A 16,176-nucleotide genomic window follows, 5' to 3' on the forward strand; every position below is an offset into this window, starting at 1 on the left:
CGTTTTTCTGAGTGTTCTTGAGATGCTTAACAGGGCTTCTTGGAAAGCCAGATTATGTCCTCAAGAACTGTCCCTTGCCTTGTCATCTCATTCAGTGTGGGTGGGAAGGAAGGGAGAGTCGAGGGAATACACAGCAGAAAAGGTTGCAAGGTTCCTGCTCAGTTATGGTGGACAAATGGAGTCCTCTCCCACGAAAAATGCTTCCATAAGCACTGCCCTGGGAGAGGAGGTTTAGAGTTGTGTGTGGTCTGTAGCACACCAGGAAAAAAAAAACCCAAAGACTCTGTTTTGTGTTTTGAAAGTTGTGGTAATATCTTGGTTATATTTTGTCCTTGAATTCCCTGCCTGTTGTGTGCTGGCACACGAGAGGCAGTGGGAAGGGATGGCTGGGCTGGTGTGGGGTGAGGAGCGTGTTCCCCTCCGGGGCCCAAGCTGTGCCCTAAAACAAGCAGGGAGGTGTGTTTTTTGTGAGCTGGGTGTTGTAAGGGGTGCCTGTGAGTCACACAGTGCTCGTAGTCACCGTTTTCCTCTTGCCACAGGCTGTGACTGAGGTGCTGGGGTGTGATTCCCCGCTCATTCAGCCGCGGCACCGCGTTCCTCGGCGTTCCTCACGAGTGCACTGTGGATGGACAAAGCTTATGGTGAAGACCACCATAAGAACAGGCTGTGGCAGTGGGACACAAGAGGCAGGAGCCCACGAGCCTCTTTGGGGTGAAAAAGAGAACTTGTATTTGGCAGGTCAGTGGTTGTTCTTGTGTGTTTGCTTTCACCTGTTTGGAGCTGTTGGTACAGCACAGGAAGGACCAAGGGGCAAGGCTGGAGCCAACCTCCCCCAGTGCCTGGGCTCTTGGGGAGCCCCAGCAGCCAGGCACAGCTTTCCTGAGCCTTTTTGGGGGATTTGCTGGGAATTAAGTGTGGGTGGAGGTGGCCATGCTGAGTGCACCAAGCAGGGAGGACCATGGAGGCTTTGCTGAGATCACAGTGACTTTGGGTCCTTCCAGGGCAGAGATGGGGGGCTGTGATGTGTGCAGCCACCACTGAATACTGAGCACCAAACACTGGCCAAATAAGCAGAGAACTGAGAATTTGGGGTAGCTGTGGGAACTGTATAGGTGTGTGGCATTGGTACAGGAGTGTTCTGTCCAGGGTGAAAGCAGGTGGGCTTTGTAGTGTTGGAAGATTTTGTTTCTTCTTCCTGGATTATGTTTGTGCATTTTTGTTGCTTCTAACCAAAAAGCAAAGAGTCTGTGGGATGAACCCATGTCTGTGCTTTGGGAGAGGAGGGACCCCAGGGTCCCTCTGGACTCCAGGGCTGGCACTGCAGGGGAGGAGGGAATCTCAGCCTGATCACCAGCCTGCTCACAGCCAGGCAGATCTGAGCAGTAAATCCTCTGGGCAAATGGCTTGTATGTTCAAGACCTCTCAAGACAGATGCATATGAAGTGGGTGGGATAAAATCTGCCTCCCCCAGCCCAGGGTTTCAGGTTGCAGCCTGGGCTGTGGGGCAGAGGCGGGATGTGACAGGGCTGCAGCCCCGCAGTCTGCAATCGCTGTTTCACAATGTCCTCGGATGCTGGGGCTGAGGTCCCCTCTGGGTTTTCCTGCATTGCCACAAAAGCACGTGGACCTTTTCTTCACGTTGGCCGTGTGGCAGCAGGGTGACAGTGCTGGTGGCTTTCCTGGCCACTTGGAATGGGTTTGTGACCGTTGTCAGTGGACACTAGAGCCGTCAAGGACAATCCATACCTAATGCAAGGAGTAGAAGTGTGGACTCTGCTGCCACCTTTCCCAGGTTGGAGCAGATGATCTTTTGAGATCACTCCCAGCCCGGGCTGTTCCGGGATTCCCATCTGTGCTGTAATCTCTTGCAGCCTTATCTTCGAAGGAGGTTAACCCACGATTACCTCCTCACCACAGACACGTAAGCGAGACTCGTTCTGCCCTGCAGAAGGAAGTTGTGAGAAGGCAGAGATGTCTGCAGTAGGTTTGGGGTGCCTTGGCCCCACTGCCTCTCCTGATTGAGTCATGGACACACATGTGCCTCCTTTTCTTTGCCAAGGCTGGGAGGGACTGGGGAGCAGAGGGAATATGAAGCCAGCAGTGGGGTGTGTTGTTGGCTTTGGGGTTGGCAGGGGTGACACCAGGCAGTAACAGGGTGGTGATTCACCAGGAGCACCTTGTCTGCACTGCAGCAGAAGCATGGCAGCGCTCCCTTCCTCACACTTCAGTAAGGACATTGTACACAATACTAACCTTCCTGCTTCTTCCCCTTTAGGAGATGAATTAAAATGCAGCACACCACGTGCACAGAGGACAGGATCTACCACGCACTGGAAAGATGTCTACATGGGCTTAGCAGAGATGCTGTCTCCAGCAGATGGGCTGGTAGGTGTCCTGTTAACCATGAGCTTGTTCTTCTGTGTGATCTGCTGACCTACCTGGGCACCTGGGTAAGAGAGAGCTGCTGGGGGTTTGGAGGCCTTTTTCCCTTCCAGTGTTCCAAGTTATATGCGGGATCCAACCTAGTCAGTCTTCCTGGGCCTTTTGCTGTGGTAGGATGATGTTCCAAGCCACTGAACAAGTCATGTTAGGTCTTACCTGTGTAAAGGCTCAGCAGAGAAGTCGTGCGTGTTGCCAGCTGTCCATGTGTGAGCGGAGGGAGGAGGAGTCTCTGCCCACCATGGGGAAGGATTCCAGTGAAGGGAGGAGGAGACTTTGCCCACCACGGGGAAGGATTCCAGTGAAGGGAGGAGGAGTCTTTGCCCACCACGGGGAAGGATTCCTTTGTGTGATCAGCCAGCCTTGCTTGGATGCTCATAGACCCCAACCCATGGGTGTGGTCTCTGCTCCGTTGTCAGAAGCAAGCACAGAGATATTGTTACTGACTTGATTTAAACCTGGGTCAGATACTGTGGTGGCCGTAAAGAGGTGAGCCATGTTCAGAGGGCTGTGAAGGGATTTGGGACGACGGTGGTGAGGGCAGAGCAGCAACGAGCAGAGGTAGTTTTTGAATGTCATTTCGACCTTTCTTCCTCATGCTCGTGTTTGTGAGATGCAATTAAATCACTCCTAAATCCTCTTACGGTTGAAAGAATTGAAGTGAATTTGAGGGGCTGTCAAATTCAGGTTCCTTTTTGTCTTTGCAGTTCTTTCAACCCTTTCTGCTTTTCTTTTTAGCTATAAGTCAACAAAGAGATGCAAAGTGTCCCACCTGCTGCCAAATACCAGAGTAATCCCTTTTGCTGTGCCCATTTCCTCACACCCGCTGTAGCAGTGCCAGGTGATGCTGTAGCTGTAGCATCACTTGGGGTCTTGGTTCATGCAGTTATGACCAAGACTCCTGTGTCCTTTTCATCTCCCCATGCTCTGGGAACCAGGCCCTGAAGTGTGACCTACATTCCTGGTTCCTGGCACCGTGACAGCGCGTGTCCAAAGGAGTCCCATCTCGCCCAGCGAGTCATTGTGCTCTGCAGAACTCACCTCTTCCTGTAATTACGATTAATCAATTCCTGTGTCACTCACAAGCTCCTAATCCCAGCCCCTCAGAGCTGGTGTTTGAGTCAGGGAAGCCTTTAAACAACGACTTTGTAATTTTTCCGGCTCATTAGCGAAGACCAGACTGTACAGGGCAGGGACTGGGGGTGGTGGGCTCTGCTGGAGGCAGCTGTGCTGCCCAGGGATTCCTCATTCCTAATGATTTCCCCCCATCTCTCTGCCTGCTGGTTCTCAGTCCTCTTCATGTGGGTTTTGCGGGGTTTGGCAGAATGACCTGGCATTCCTGGGAGAGTCTCAGGCGTGTTACACATCAGAAAGTCCCCTTTCATCCAAGGCATCTGTGCTCTTGCCAGCACTCTGCAGCGTGACCAGCGCTGCCCGTTTCCGCACCGTTAATGGCTCTGCTGTGCCCTGGCCCAGGTTCTGCTGCTGGGGACCCCCCAGGGCAACCCCTCCAGTGCCTTCCCATGGGGGCTGTCCCTTGTTTTGACGTGCTGCTCTTTCACATCCTACCCCCTTGCAGTCGGAGTAGGAAGTATTTGCAGTACAATTTAGGGAAAACAGAGCACGGTGCACCCACACCCCACAGCAGGGCATCCTATTGCTTCTCAAAAACAGAGCAGAAATGTTTTCACATCCTTCTGCCTTCCCCATGTTACAGGCAACAGTTTCATTATCCCTGTTCTGTGTCAGATCCAGACTGTTATTTGTGGCAGGGTTGTTCCTCATGTAGTCAGTGAATACTTCTGTCTTGTTCCTAGCTGGGCCGTAACCTTCTCCTCTTTCATTTTTAACTTCTTGCGTCACTTCTATTTCCCAATTTATTGCTTTCCCCTCCTTTTTACCATTTCCGTACACCAAAATAGCACACACCACATTGCAGCTCTTTGGGCTGAGGCCTTGCTAGGGTTTTGTTCATTTTTAAATTATTTAATGGTTTATCTGAAAATTCTACAGGAGGTTGCCCCAGAGTGGGTGAGTAATCGTTTCCGAGGCGTTGTTTCCCCCCGTCTAAGTGACTGAGTAGCTGAGGTGTGTGAAGGCAGCAAAGAGAAGAAGTTGTGTGTCTTTGGCCATCCCAGATTTATACTCTGGATGAGCCCATGGCCAGCCCTGGGGTCTAAATAGAAGATCTTTCTGTAGAGTTTATTGGAGGGACCAAATTAAAATGAGTTTTCTGTGACTCATAAAAATCCCTGTTAGAAAAGTGCTTGGAAGGACAACCCCCTTTTCCTCATGGAGACCCCTTTCAGGGTTTGCCTGGTTCCTGTTGCTGGAGAAAGACCAGTGTCAAAGTAGAGTGTGATAAAGGAAGAAACATATTTTACTTCTTGCTGGTGAGCAGAGAAACAGGGAGCTTTTGGTGAAGGAAAGCCCTGGTCTCGGGCCTGGCTGCTGGCACTGCTGGGAATGCCATGCTGGAAATCAGAGGTGGGAGAGAGGCCAGAGGATTGTGGTGGATGGGACGTGCTGAAAAGTCTGGAGGGCAGCCCAGTGCCTGGAAGGAGCACTGGGATCTGCTGGGAAGAAGATGTTGGGTGTCTACCACAGGGCTCCACATGGGTCAGAGAGGATGATGGATGCTGGTGAGGGAGAGTGGAAGAAGGTCACTAGTGAGCTGGACAGTGTCTCACATGGTGCCCAGAAATTCAGTGTGCTCAGCTCTAAAAAAGAGAAACTTAAGATCCTGTTCCATTGCATCTAAATACCCTCAGGGGAAAGGACCAGTCTGGTGTGGGGCTCCTCCAGCTTCATTACTGAGTGGTGAAATGCAGTGTCTGAAATACTTCCAGCTCAGGGGGCAGAATTATGGTTACTGGTTACTAAACCTGGCAACCTTTAACCTTTGAGCTGATTTCTCCAGGCTTGTCATGGGTTTTCTTGCCAAAATCACTGCCCAGGGTGGAAGTGCTTGGAGTGGCTCCAGGCCTGGGAGGTGCCCCTGTACCCTGCTGCTGGATAGCCATATTCCATATCTAAGCAGCTGCTTGGATAGGGAAGCTGTGAGTTGGATTGATGTGCAGTGCAGGATGTATCCCAAGGGGATGCTGTGGCTGTGAGGCTTGGACTGTCCCCTGTCCTTCGGGCACCTCCTGCCCCTCCTTACAAACTGCTGTGAGTTGGCCCTTCCTCTGGGCAGTCCCTTGGAGGAGCCACCTTCTTCTGGGGAGGACGTAGGGGAAATGGTGGGAGAGGGTCTGGGGGAGGGAGGGAAGGGGGCTGTTTGCTTTTCACCCCTCCAGCTGTGTCACTTTGGACAGCACCAGCACCTGATGCCCAGCCCAGGCGCCGTGGGCAGCTTGGGCACGACGTGGCATTTCTGCTTTACTTCTCTCCTTTTCTGACTTGACGGTTGCCCACTACAAAGAGCAGCGGAGGGGAAATGCCACCCCCTCCACGAGGCCAGGAAGGAGCTACTCTGGGAGGAGGAGGAGGAGGAGGAAGAGGGCATCTCGGTGCACTTCTCAGAAAAGAAATGGCAAAGCCTCATCCTTCCGAGGCCGCCCACGGGGCCGCTGCTGCCCGGGCTGTTGGCACCGATAGCGATCAAAGCGTGAGCGGGGGCTGTGCCCGGGCTCCCTCCCGGCGCTGGGGGCTCGGTGCAGCCCCTGCCCAGCACCCCATCCCTGCTTGGAAGCTTTGCTGTGGTCTTTGCTCTCCCAAAGGGAGGTTTTCCTTTGGGTCTGTGTCACGCTGGGCTCAGTGGAATCGCGCTCTGTTGGATGCTGGGATAAGCACGGCTTAGTCCTGCTCTTGCTGCAGCTCCACGTGCTGCAGCCCCAGGTTCTCCCAGCTGGGGACATGATGTGTTCTGGGCTGCCTGTGTTGCTGGCAGAGAAATCTGACTCATTTTCCATGTTTTAAGAAAAAATAAATAGTGCTGGGTCACTGGTTTAGTGAAGCAAAACCGGATGGATGAGCATGAGGGCAGGGTGGATGTCAGCAGTTTTTGAGCTGTGAGGCTTCCCGTTGCCCTGCTGGGAGGTCTCCTGTGCCTCTTGAGACAAATTCATTGGATTTAGGGGCTAAAAGGTGGAGTTCAGGTTTGTGCTGCCTGTACAAAGGGCATCTGTAATGCTGATCTGAACACCTCTGGAGCCGGTCTCAAAGGACTGCTCTCCTTTGAGGCGTTGAGGGATTTGTGAACATGATTTTACTTCCCACTTCCCTCAGCCAAGAGGCTCCTTTCTGAGCTCTGCAAACCCTGCCTTGCCATGGGCTTGGGTGGGTGAGGTGAAGTATTTCCCTCCAACACAGAACTTCCCGGACCTGGCACAGCTCCACAGACTGGAGGTGATGGGGAGCTCAGCCCCTGCTTGCAGTGATGGCAGGGAGCATCCCTGCACTCGCCTTGGGGACTCTCCAGGGCATCCCTGACCTTGCACCCTCCACACAGACTCGGAGCCTCCCTTGCATCTCCTAGTGAAAAATGTTTTTTGATAATTAAAGAGCAAGTGCAAAATTCAGGGGAAAGCCTGGTTCCAGCTTCCCACATGCCCTCGGTGCACATCTACCCTTGTCCACCCTGGGACAGGGAGGGTGCCCAGCATGGTCTGGTGCTGCTGGCACAGTGGGACAGATGCAGCTTGTCTTTGTGCTGGTGCTGCTCTGGCCTGGTGTAAAACATCAGTGCTGAGTTGTCCCTGTGGTTGTTGTGCCTGGTCCTTTGTGGTGACACAGTTCAGTGTTGCAGCAGAGCAGCAATGTAACGTCTGCTGGGGCGTGTTGAGGTGAGGGGTGGCTGCAAATAAACCTATCTGGAAACCTTCTCACCTGGCTGCAGCCTCTCCCTGGCCTGGGGATAAGCCAAGTGCTGCTCTGCAGTTCATGAAGTCTCCAGGTGCCACCACAGCCCCAGCTGTGTCCCACAGGGACACAGGACATCTGCAGAGGGACAGAGAGAACTTCTTACTGATGTTAAGGTTACCTTGGGCTTTTGTGCCTAACCTGGGCACATTAAGAGCATCACCTTCCCTGCCCAATAACCTTTTTGGTCTGGGTACAGGGGATGTGGTTGCAGGGACTAACTGTTCCCAGTGGTGGGAAAGTAGGTGGTTGTGACCTGCACTGTGAGAGGAGAGAAGGGAATTCCCACCCAGGTCTGGATCCCTGTCCTGACTGATGCCTGGCGGTGCTGGACACTTTGCTTTGCTGTGTGGTCTTTGTTTATTGTGTGCAGGATTTCCGAGCTGCATTTTGTGCTTGAGACTATTTTTGCAAGGGTACAGCTGTTTTGGTGTGTCTCTGGTTAATGCAGCTGTGCCAGATTTAGGAGCTCAGATCCTGGCAGCCTGCTGCTTCCCAGCACTGAGTAGCTTAATCCCAGAGCCTTGCTATGTCCATGAGTTAAACAGAAATTTGATTATAGCGATTTCATTCAAATATACCCGATTGTATCCTGGAGCTTCAGCTCATAGCTCCTGTAGAAGACCCAAAAATGGGTGAGAAGACCTCAGGTCTGAATCACGGAATATGCTGAGTTGGAAGGGACCCATAAGGATTCAGTCCAACTCCTGGCCCTGCACAGAACACCCCAACAATCCCCCCATGTCCAAACACTCCTTGAGCTCTGGCAGCCTTTGCACCATGACCACTGCCCTGGGGAGCCTGTTCAGTGCCCAACCACCCTGTGGGGGAAGGACCTTTTCCTAATACCCAGCCTAGCACTGCCCAGACACAGCTCCAGCTGCTCCCTCTTATGTTTGTTCCTTTATGCTATGTTTGTAAGATGCCTCCATTGAGCTTTGCCCTTGCCCCTGCTCCCTGCCCATCCTCCCAGCCTCTCCACAGTGGGCTTGCCCCAGTTTCCCCCAGGGAAAGTAGCCCAGTGCCTCTCCCTCTGCCCCATTCAGCACAAATGACTCCGTGAGCCGCTGCCACCGCAGTTTCCTCCTCCCTCGCTACAAGTGAGAGGAAGGAAAGAGCCCACGTTGTGCTGGGCTGTTGGTGTTTGTGGTTATGGTTGTGCAGGATGCTGTGTTCTCCTCTCTGGGAGATGCTCCCCATGGCCAGGCTTTGTCCTTGGCAGTGTAGCAGGGCCGGAGTCTCACAGGTGAAACAATCATGGAATGGTTTGGGTTGGCAGGGACCTTAAAGATCATCTCATTCCATGCCCTGCCATGGGCAGGGACACCTTCTCTATCCCAGGTTGCTCCAAGCCCTGTCCAACCTGGTTTTGGGAACTCCAGGGCTGGGGCAGCCACAGCTTCTCTGGGCAACCTGTGCCAGGGCCTCCCCACCCTCACAGGGAAGAATTCCCTCCCAATGTCCCATCTAACCCTGCCCTCTGGCAGTGGGAAGCCATTGCCCTTGTTCTGTTGCTTCAGGCCCTTGTCCCAAGTCCCTCTCCAGCTCTCTTGGAGCCCCTTTAGGCACTGGAAGGGGCTCTAAGATAAGTAATCCTCCCAGCTGGAGCAGGATGGGTTTTTTCAAGGCACCACGTGAGCCCAGAGACTTCTTGCCGAGGTCAGCAAAGCTCCCAGCAGCTCTGACCACTTCTGCTGGGCCAGTTGCTTACTTGACTATCTCCCAGGTGCAGGAGCTTTCCCTGGAGGATGCCACGCTCTGGGAAAATATTGATTTATTTGGGCAACCTGCTGGAGTCATCCCAGCTGATCTGTGGCTTTGTGGCATCCGCTGGTTTATGGAAGTGGCTCAAAGGAAAACTGGAGCGTTGCTGAATTCCTGGGTCACTGGGGCTGTTCCCTCACTGACAAGATATCACAGTATCTTGGTGGGTGTCAGCAAACCCAGTAAGATACTGTGAGTACTGGAGGCAAATTAGAAAGTGCATCTGAGCTGCTTGGAAACTTTCCAGAGGGATCTTTCCTCCACTGGAAAATGTTGATTCATTGAAAGTAAAAAGTTGTGTGGCAGCCCAGGGGATTTCCCCGGGGGAAGTCTCCTGCCCTGTTAATTCAACTATAAGCCTGGCATAAAACCACAGAAATAGTGCATGTCCTGGTGAGCAAACACTTGTCCACAAGTCTGGTTTTGCAACCTCAGCACTAGTTTTACTTGTCTTGACATTGGTCTTCTCCCAGTGGGCCATGTCACCCTCTCCCCTGGTTTAAATTCCTCTTGCTTAGCACCCAGAAGGTGTGTAAAGGTATTTTTATGACATGTCTGTGTTTGATGAATCTGTAGCCTCTGCAGTTGGGAATAATGTTTGAGGGCCAGACAATGTGATCTGTAGGTTTGTGCTGGACTGCTGTCCCGTGCCAGCTCGTGGTGTTCTCTTCCCTGCTCCAGCTTGGGTTGATGTTTATATCCTGGGCCACTTAATAGACCCTGTGAGTGAAATCCATTTGATTTATATTATTTTTCCTCTCTGATCTTTAGCACCTCTTCTCTGCAGTGAGAGATGCTCTCTTTATCTTGCTTTCTCTTTCGAGCTGAGACTGGGAGAGCCCCAATTCCAGCACCCCCTGAACTGTGCCGTGGGCTGCAGGTGAGCTGTGTAGTGTCCACCCTGCATCCCCTTCTGCTGGAAAAAATCCATAACAATGCAGGATGGGGGAGATGCCAATGTGGGCCTTTCTCAGGTATTTGTTAGGCTGTTTGCTTGAAGTTTTCCTGTAACGTTTCTCCCTAGGGCTGTGTGGGGTACCCAGGTCCCTGGGAAGGAGGAGGAAGAAGGGGAGCAGGGGGTGCTGCTCCCTCCTTGCTCTGCAGATCCTGGACTGCCGGCGGCCAGCAAGCACCTCCTCCTCCCCTGGGACGTGGGGCTGGGATGAATGGAGGCAGCCTGACAGCCTTCACACAGATCATTTCCTCTAAGGCCCTCTGGGAGGTGGCCCTGACCGCTGAGAAGAACGTCGGGAAACACCTTGGGCCATTGTCACCAGTCGGATCCCAGCAGATGTCTGGGGGAAGGAGGTTGGGGGGTTTCAATCCACTGGGGTGAAGGACCCACCACCATCCCTTTGCATGGCAATTCTCTTCTTTCACTCTGCCTAATCTTCTGGCGGGGTTTTAAGAGATTTAATGAAAATTTGAAGGTGCCAAGAGATGGACTAAATGCTGGGCAGGCTCGACAGCAAAGCAGATTTGTATCTGCTGACTGCGGTGGTGCTGCTCTGTTGGTGCATCTCCAGGGCCCGGGGAAGCTGGACGGGTGTGATGCAGCTGGAGGGGATTGAATGTCTGCTGACAGGAAGCTGAATTTGTCAAGATTTGAGTGAGTCTATAGTTGGGATTGTGCATCTGGGGTGTTTGAGCCGGGGGGCGGCAGGGCAAGGGGTTGCACTGGTGGGTTGTCTGTGCCTGGGCAGAGGGAACGTGGGTTCCACCCGTGCCAGGCACATCCCTCTGGCCTCTGCACATGCACGTGGCAGCTCTGGCCTGTCAGCTACCCAGCTGGCACCTGTGGAGAGGCATCCAGCCAGGCTGGGTGTGTTGGGCTGTGAGAACACAAAGGTGCTCAGGTACGAGCGGTGCTGCTGAGACAAGCACTGTTGTTCGAGGTCAGATCTGTCAAGAACCAGGGCGTGAGGTTTTTTCTTCTGCTGTAATCTGATGCCTGTGGTCGACACCTTCCTCCCTGACCCCTTCCCATTGTTCCTCTCTCTCATGACCTCCTTGAATGGGGGCTGTGACAGTGGCTCTGTGTCCCCCACAGCAGGGCTGTGCCTGAACTGCTGGAGCCTGCAGGAGCTGGTGAGCCGAGACGCTGGCAACTACCTCATCCTCGTGGAGAAGATCCTTGGCAAGACCAAAGAGGTGAGCTGGGGGGGCTGTCGAGGAGGGCTGCGGGCTTTGAGACATGGTCAGCTCTGTGGCTTGCCCAAAATTGAGTTTTGCTGAGCTTGCTGGGTGATTTTGGGTTGTGGTGAAGTGTTGCTGGAGCCCCAGGGCTTGGGGTCAGGTGGTGTTATGTCAGCAGGTACAGAACTCTGGTGAGAGTAATGCTGTGTCTCCCACATGAGAACTACAAGGGAAAAGCCCAGCTATGATATCTGTTCTTTGGGTAGCACTGCAGATCCACAGGGGTGGGTTTTGACTCCCCAAAGTGCTGCTGGGGCACCATGGGGCTGCACGGATGGAGCCAGCCTTCCCCAGGCCTTCCCCAGCCATCAGCTGGGAGCTGCTGGTCCAGAGCAGAGCAAATTGAAAGGTTCCTGTTGCTTTGGATGGAAACTTCTCTGTATCCCTGCCGGGCTTCCTGTGGAGCTGTGACACTGAGGACCATGGATGGGGTTTGCAGCCCAGCAGGTGACAGTGGGGTGAGGCACAGCAGGGAGGTGAAGTGGCAGTGGGGCCAATCTGTTGACCTGCTGTGGTCCCACCATGTGCCAGAGAACCTCAAGGCATCGCTGGCTGAGCAGGGTCATCCCAGGCTGTGGCAGGGAAGGCCTTGGAGGAATCCCTTGATGTGGCAGGAAACAGTGATGTGTTTCCTAAATCCCCAGCACTGGGATTCATGTGATGGGGTAAATGCTGCCTTTCATTTTTTGGGGAAGAAAGGCTGCAGAGCTGATAGCAGTTTAGTTTAGCACAGTTTGGTTACATTCCTTTATGTATTTTTGTAATGGTTGGAGTTGATCTCGTTGCAGAGAGTGGTTTATTACATTAGGGTTTATTGTAGGGGTCTATTGCACTTTGTGCTGTGCTCATGGATGAGGGGAGACTGTCTGCAAGTGTGTCCTTGAGCTATCACTGTGTCCCTCAGTGAAACAGTTCTGCTGGGTATTCCCTGGCAAAGCCTGGGATGCAAATACATGGATTTCACTGTGCTGCTGAGCTTTGCAAGCTGTTTGCAGGGGCTGTGCTGCCTCCCTGCCTCTCCTGGCTGCCTGCTTTGAGGCACTTCCATGGAATTTCATGGAACTGTGCAAGGATCAGGAACATCAAAGGGCTGGGAGCTTGGCCAGATCTGAGCAGAGGCAGAGCAGGAGGTTGTGCTTATCTCTCTGTCCCATTGGTGTGGGGCTTTAGGGGTTGTTTTCCCGTTGGGATGAGGGAATTTGCCGGGCACGGTGGTGTGGTGGTGCAGGTTGGGTGCTCGGCTGCACTGCTGGGGAGTTCCCTGGTACCTCCAAGGATCCTTTTGGGTGGTGCTCATGGCAAACAGCCCAGCTCATCCTCCCGCCCTCGGGCTGTTTCCTACAGGTGCAGGAGAAGTGCGACTACGACCTGGTGACGCCCCTGGCTCTGCTCTTCTACTCCACCGTCCTCTGTGTAAGTGCTGAGGCTGCTCATGGAGCTGGATCCCAGCCCCAGGGAGGCCATGGAGCCACATGGAGCAGTCACTGAAGTCAGGGTGGCTTTGTCTGAAACACCACGGCCTGCTTTGATCAGTTCATCTCACAAAAAGATTCTGTACAAGTTGATAGAGATCAGGATCAAACAACCATTGCACAAGCTGCCTGAAAAAAACCCGAGCTTCAGGATGTTTAAGCTATTTTTTAAAGGGTGGGCTAATCAGAAAGGGAGATGGACAATATCTCTGTGCAGAGAAGGGAAATTTTTTCATTACCCTTTATACTTGTGCAAAATACATTGGCAGTGTGAATGAAAAGAAGGAGCAGAGCCTTCACAGGAAGTACTTTTTTTATTATTATTATTACTAGCACAATGCATCATTATCCCAAGGAAATCATTGCTGCCAGATCCTGCAAAAGCACAGGCTGTAATGCAATTCATCTGTACGTGTCTGTGGTGGTTAAAAAGGAATTTATATATAGGCTTTGGCACGTGAGCCACAGCCGGGAGGTTGGGAAGGTGCAGAGCGGAAGGAGCTTTCTTGGAGCTGTGCCCAGTGGGGATCCTTTGACCCTTCCTTGGGAGAAGATGGGGTGTCACAGGGTGAACCTCTGCTTTGCTTCTCCTCCTCCCACTTCCAGCCTAACCCCTCGAGTTTTTACACAGCACTTGCAGTTTGTGTCCTCGCTCCCTCTCTGACCGTGTCTCCCTGTGCCCCGCAGGCTCCTCACTTCCCGCCGGGCTCCGACCTGCTCCTGAAAGCTGCCAGTGTGTACCACAGCTTCCTGACCTGGCCTGTGCCCTACTGTGACATCTTCCGTGAGCTGCTCACCTTCATCAGCAATGAGCTGAGGGCCCCTGGTGAGCGCTCCTGCCCTGCACGTGCTGCTGCCACTGCTTCCCCAAAAACCCCCCCTGCCTGCACTGCCCCTGTTTGCTCCCCTGGTGTTGCTGTCTCATTCCCTGCTTGCTTCATGAGTCCTGTGAGTCTGGTATCCCCAGTTACCTTGGGCATCCCAAACCTCAGTTTTCCCAGGAGGTGAGGACTCTGCCCTGCATCCTCAGGATGTGGTCCAACACAGGGTGAGACCAGACTCCCCTGGAGGAGCAGGGCAGGGTGGTGTTTTTGGTGGCTGCCAAGGTGGTGGGAGCATCCTGGGGACTCCCAGCTCAGGGAATTAGCAAAATGGGTAACTATTTCCTGGCTGCCTTTCAGTCTGGTGGGTCTTTTCCATGGCAGAGCACGTGCTGGCTGCTCCCTCCCAGCCCTGGCCTTTGTTTGAGGTGCTCAGTGGTGCAACTGGGGTGATAACAGTGAGTCCATTCACTGGCATCAAGGTGGCTGGAGCCTCCGAGCCTGCCCTTGCGTGGAGATTTCCATAGGGCTGAGGGACTCCCTGGCTCGTTCTTTACAGCCCAGACACTACCTTGTGATCCAGCTCTGGCCACATCCAGCAGCAGCAGCAGTGCTCCCCTTAATTAAGGACTCCTCCTAGATGTCCTGTTGTTCCCAATGGAGCAGCTCTTCCAATTATTTCTAAAAAGGCCCTTTTTCCTAATCTCCCAGTCTTTTGGTGGCTTTTGAAGAGCTGTTATCACACAGAGCAGATTCCAGCCCATGTTTAATCCTGTGCAGGGCCATGGCAGCAAGACCGACTCTGAGGAGGGTTTGAGAGGCCTTGGAGGGGGGTGTGGGCTGTGGCTGAGGCTGGGGGTGCTCCCCACCTCCTCGGACTGGGAAGCTGCTTCAGAGAGCCCTGGTGAGGATGTGAAATGCAGGGTCTCTGTCAAGGCAGCAGCATCCTGTGAGATGGGAGCTTGTAGATGTAGGTGGGATGAAATGTGCTTTCAAATGAATGAAAGGATGAAAAAAAAAAAACCCCAGACTCTGTGCATTGTGAGCACTGGAATGGCTGCTTTACCCCCAGCATAAATGGACATGGCCACCAGACAGGGTCTGGTTGAGTCAGGGCTGTTTTACACACTGCTGGAAAGCTCAGGGCTGGGGAGGGGGGGCTGCTACACCCTGCTCTTGTGCCATCACCACCATCACCAGTGCCCAGTGCTGAGTGAGCTGGGGACTTTGGTCCAAAAACTTTCCCCTCCTGTGAGCATAGTGGATTCCCCACCCCTGCCCAAGATGCCATGTGGGAGGCATTGGCTGCAGTGGCTGAGGAGCCCAGTGCTGCCCCTCACCCCGGCCTGTCCCCTCAGCTGGACCCAGAGCCAGCAAGAGCATGTCCTGTCCTGGTAAGCTGGCCAGGTCCTTATGGGCTCTTCCAGGCTTGTTGCATGGCCTCTGTGACCTGCTGTGAGGCTGAAGCAAAAGCTTTTTATTGAGATGAGGGTAAATATTAACTGAGAACAACCTGTTGTCAATATTTGCCAAGAATGCAATAGCTTTGATCTGCTCACTGGGGCTGGTGCCTCTGCAAGAAGGGTGAATGCTGCTGTCATCAGGGGGCCTGTGTGATCAACCTGAGCCCCCCCTGGGTGCTGCTCCCAGACTGCTGAGCTGGGTTGGGATGTGGCTGCCTGCACTGATAAGGGGGCAGGATCTTGTTGATGCCATAAGATCTTTCCCAAGATGTGCCCCAGTCCTGCTGTTTGGGGAGACACTGGCTTTGCTGTTCCCACCCAGTGCAGATCCATCTGATGTCACCTGGTTTGGGTTCCCAATGGCATCCTGGGGACAATCCCAGGGAGGCATCCAGGGCTGTGGCTGCCCACACCAGCCTCTCTCCTGCTGGGGCCAGTCTGGGCTCCACCTGTGGGAGGGAAGGTGGCAGTGACCTCCTGTCCATAAGTGACATCAAGGGCCTGGGGGGCTAAAGCAAGTGGGAAAAGCTGCCAAATCCATGGAATTCCCATCCCACATTAGCAGTAGAGCAGAAGGGACCAGAGGTGGAGCAGTTCTCCTGTCTCAGCCGTTTTTTTCCCATCACTCTGGGCTTTTACCCTTTACCTCCCAAGCTTCCTTGTTCCTGGGCTGGTCCCTTTACACTATGGCTGTGTCTTGTCTCTGTGAGGACTTTTGGTGGGGCCATTCCCATTCCAAGCAGCAACTCAGCCATGTCTGCACTACATTGGGAGGCAAAGTCGATGTGCTGTTGAGGCAGAACAGTCTGCAGTGGTTCCATTCCTCATGTCCTGTGCTCTCTCCCCAGGGATCACTTTCCAGAGGCTGGTGAGGACAGAGCAGGGGCTGCCTGTGAAGAACTACCAGAGCTCCACTGTGTGAGTGTGGCCATGGGCACTGCTGGTCCCCTCTGTGGCACCCCCACGCTCTGACACTGAGCAGCATCTCAAAGGGGTCGTGGTGGGTGCTGGGGAGAAGGGCTGGATAGTTGGGCTGAGCTGTGGGAAGGGATGAGGAAAGTGGCTGTAGCATTTCCACAGCTGTGGGACTAGGTCTGTGGACTCCCCAAGCCAGTTATCCTGCAGGACTGCTTAACTCTAGGGCTGCAGATCTGGATG

At 53.5% G+C, this 16,176-nt stretch overlaps 1 protein-coding gene across 4 annotated transcripts in view; it reads left to right on the forward strand.

Annotated features, from left to right (window-relative positions):
* PIK3R5 (phosphoinositide-3-kinase regulatory subunit 5) overlaps positions 1 to 16,176 on the forward strand; it is a 61,962-nt gene that overhangs the window by 31,692 nt on the left and 14,094 nt on the right. For 3 of the 4 annotated variants that reach the window (XM_064675640.1, XM_064675643.1, XM_064675642.1), the window contains exons 2-6: positions 2,276 to 2,385; positions 11,117 to 11,217; positions 12,607 to 12,675; positions 13,422 to 13,560; positions 15,867 to 15,936. In XM_064675640.1, coding sequence (XP_064531710.1) covers positions 2,289 to 2,385; positions 11,117 to 11,217; positions 12,607 to 12,675; positions 13,422 to 13,560; positions 15,867 to 15,936 — 476 coding nt within the window. In that variant the 5' untranslated portion in view covers positions 2,276 to 2,288. The remainder of the gene's footprint in view (positions 1 to 2,275; positions 2,386 to 11,116; positions 11,218 to 12,606; positions 12,676 to 13,421; positions 13,561 to 15,866; positions 15,937 to 16,176) is intronic. The other variant, XM_064675644.1, reaches the window with a different exon arrangement.

The sequence above is a fragment of the Pseudopipra pipra genome, chromosome 19 (genome assembly GCF_036250125.1).
Source record: "Pseudopipra pipra isolate bDixPip1 chromosome 19, bDixPip1.hap1, whole genome shotgun sequence".
NCBI lineage: Eukaryota > Metazoa > Chordata > Aves > Passeriformes > Pipridae > Pseudopipra > Pseudopipra pipra.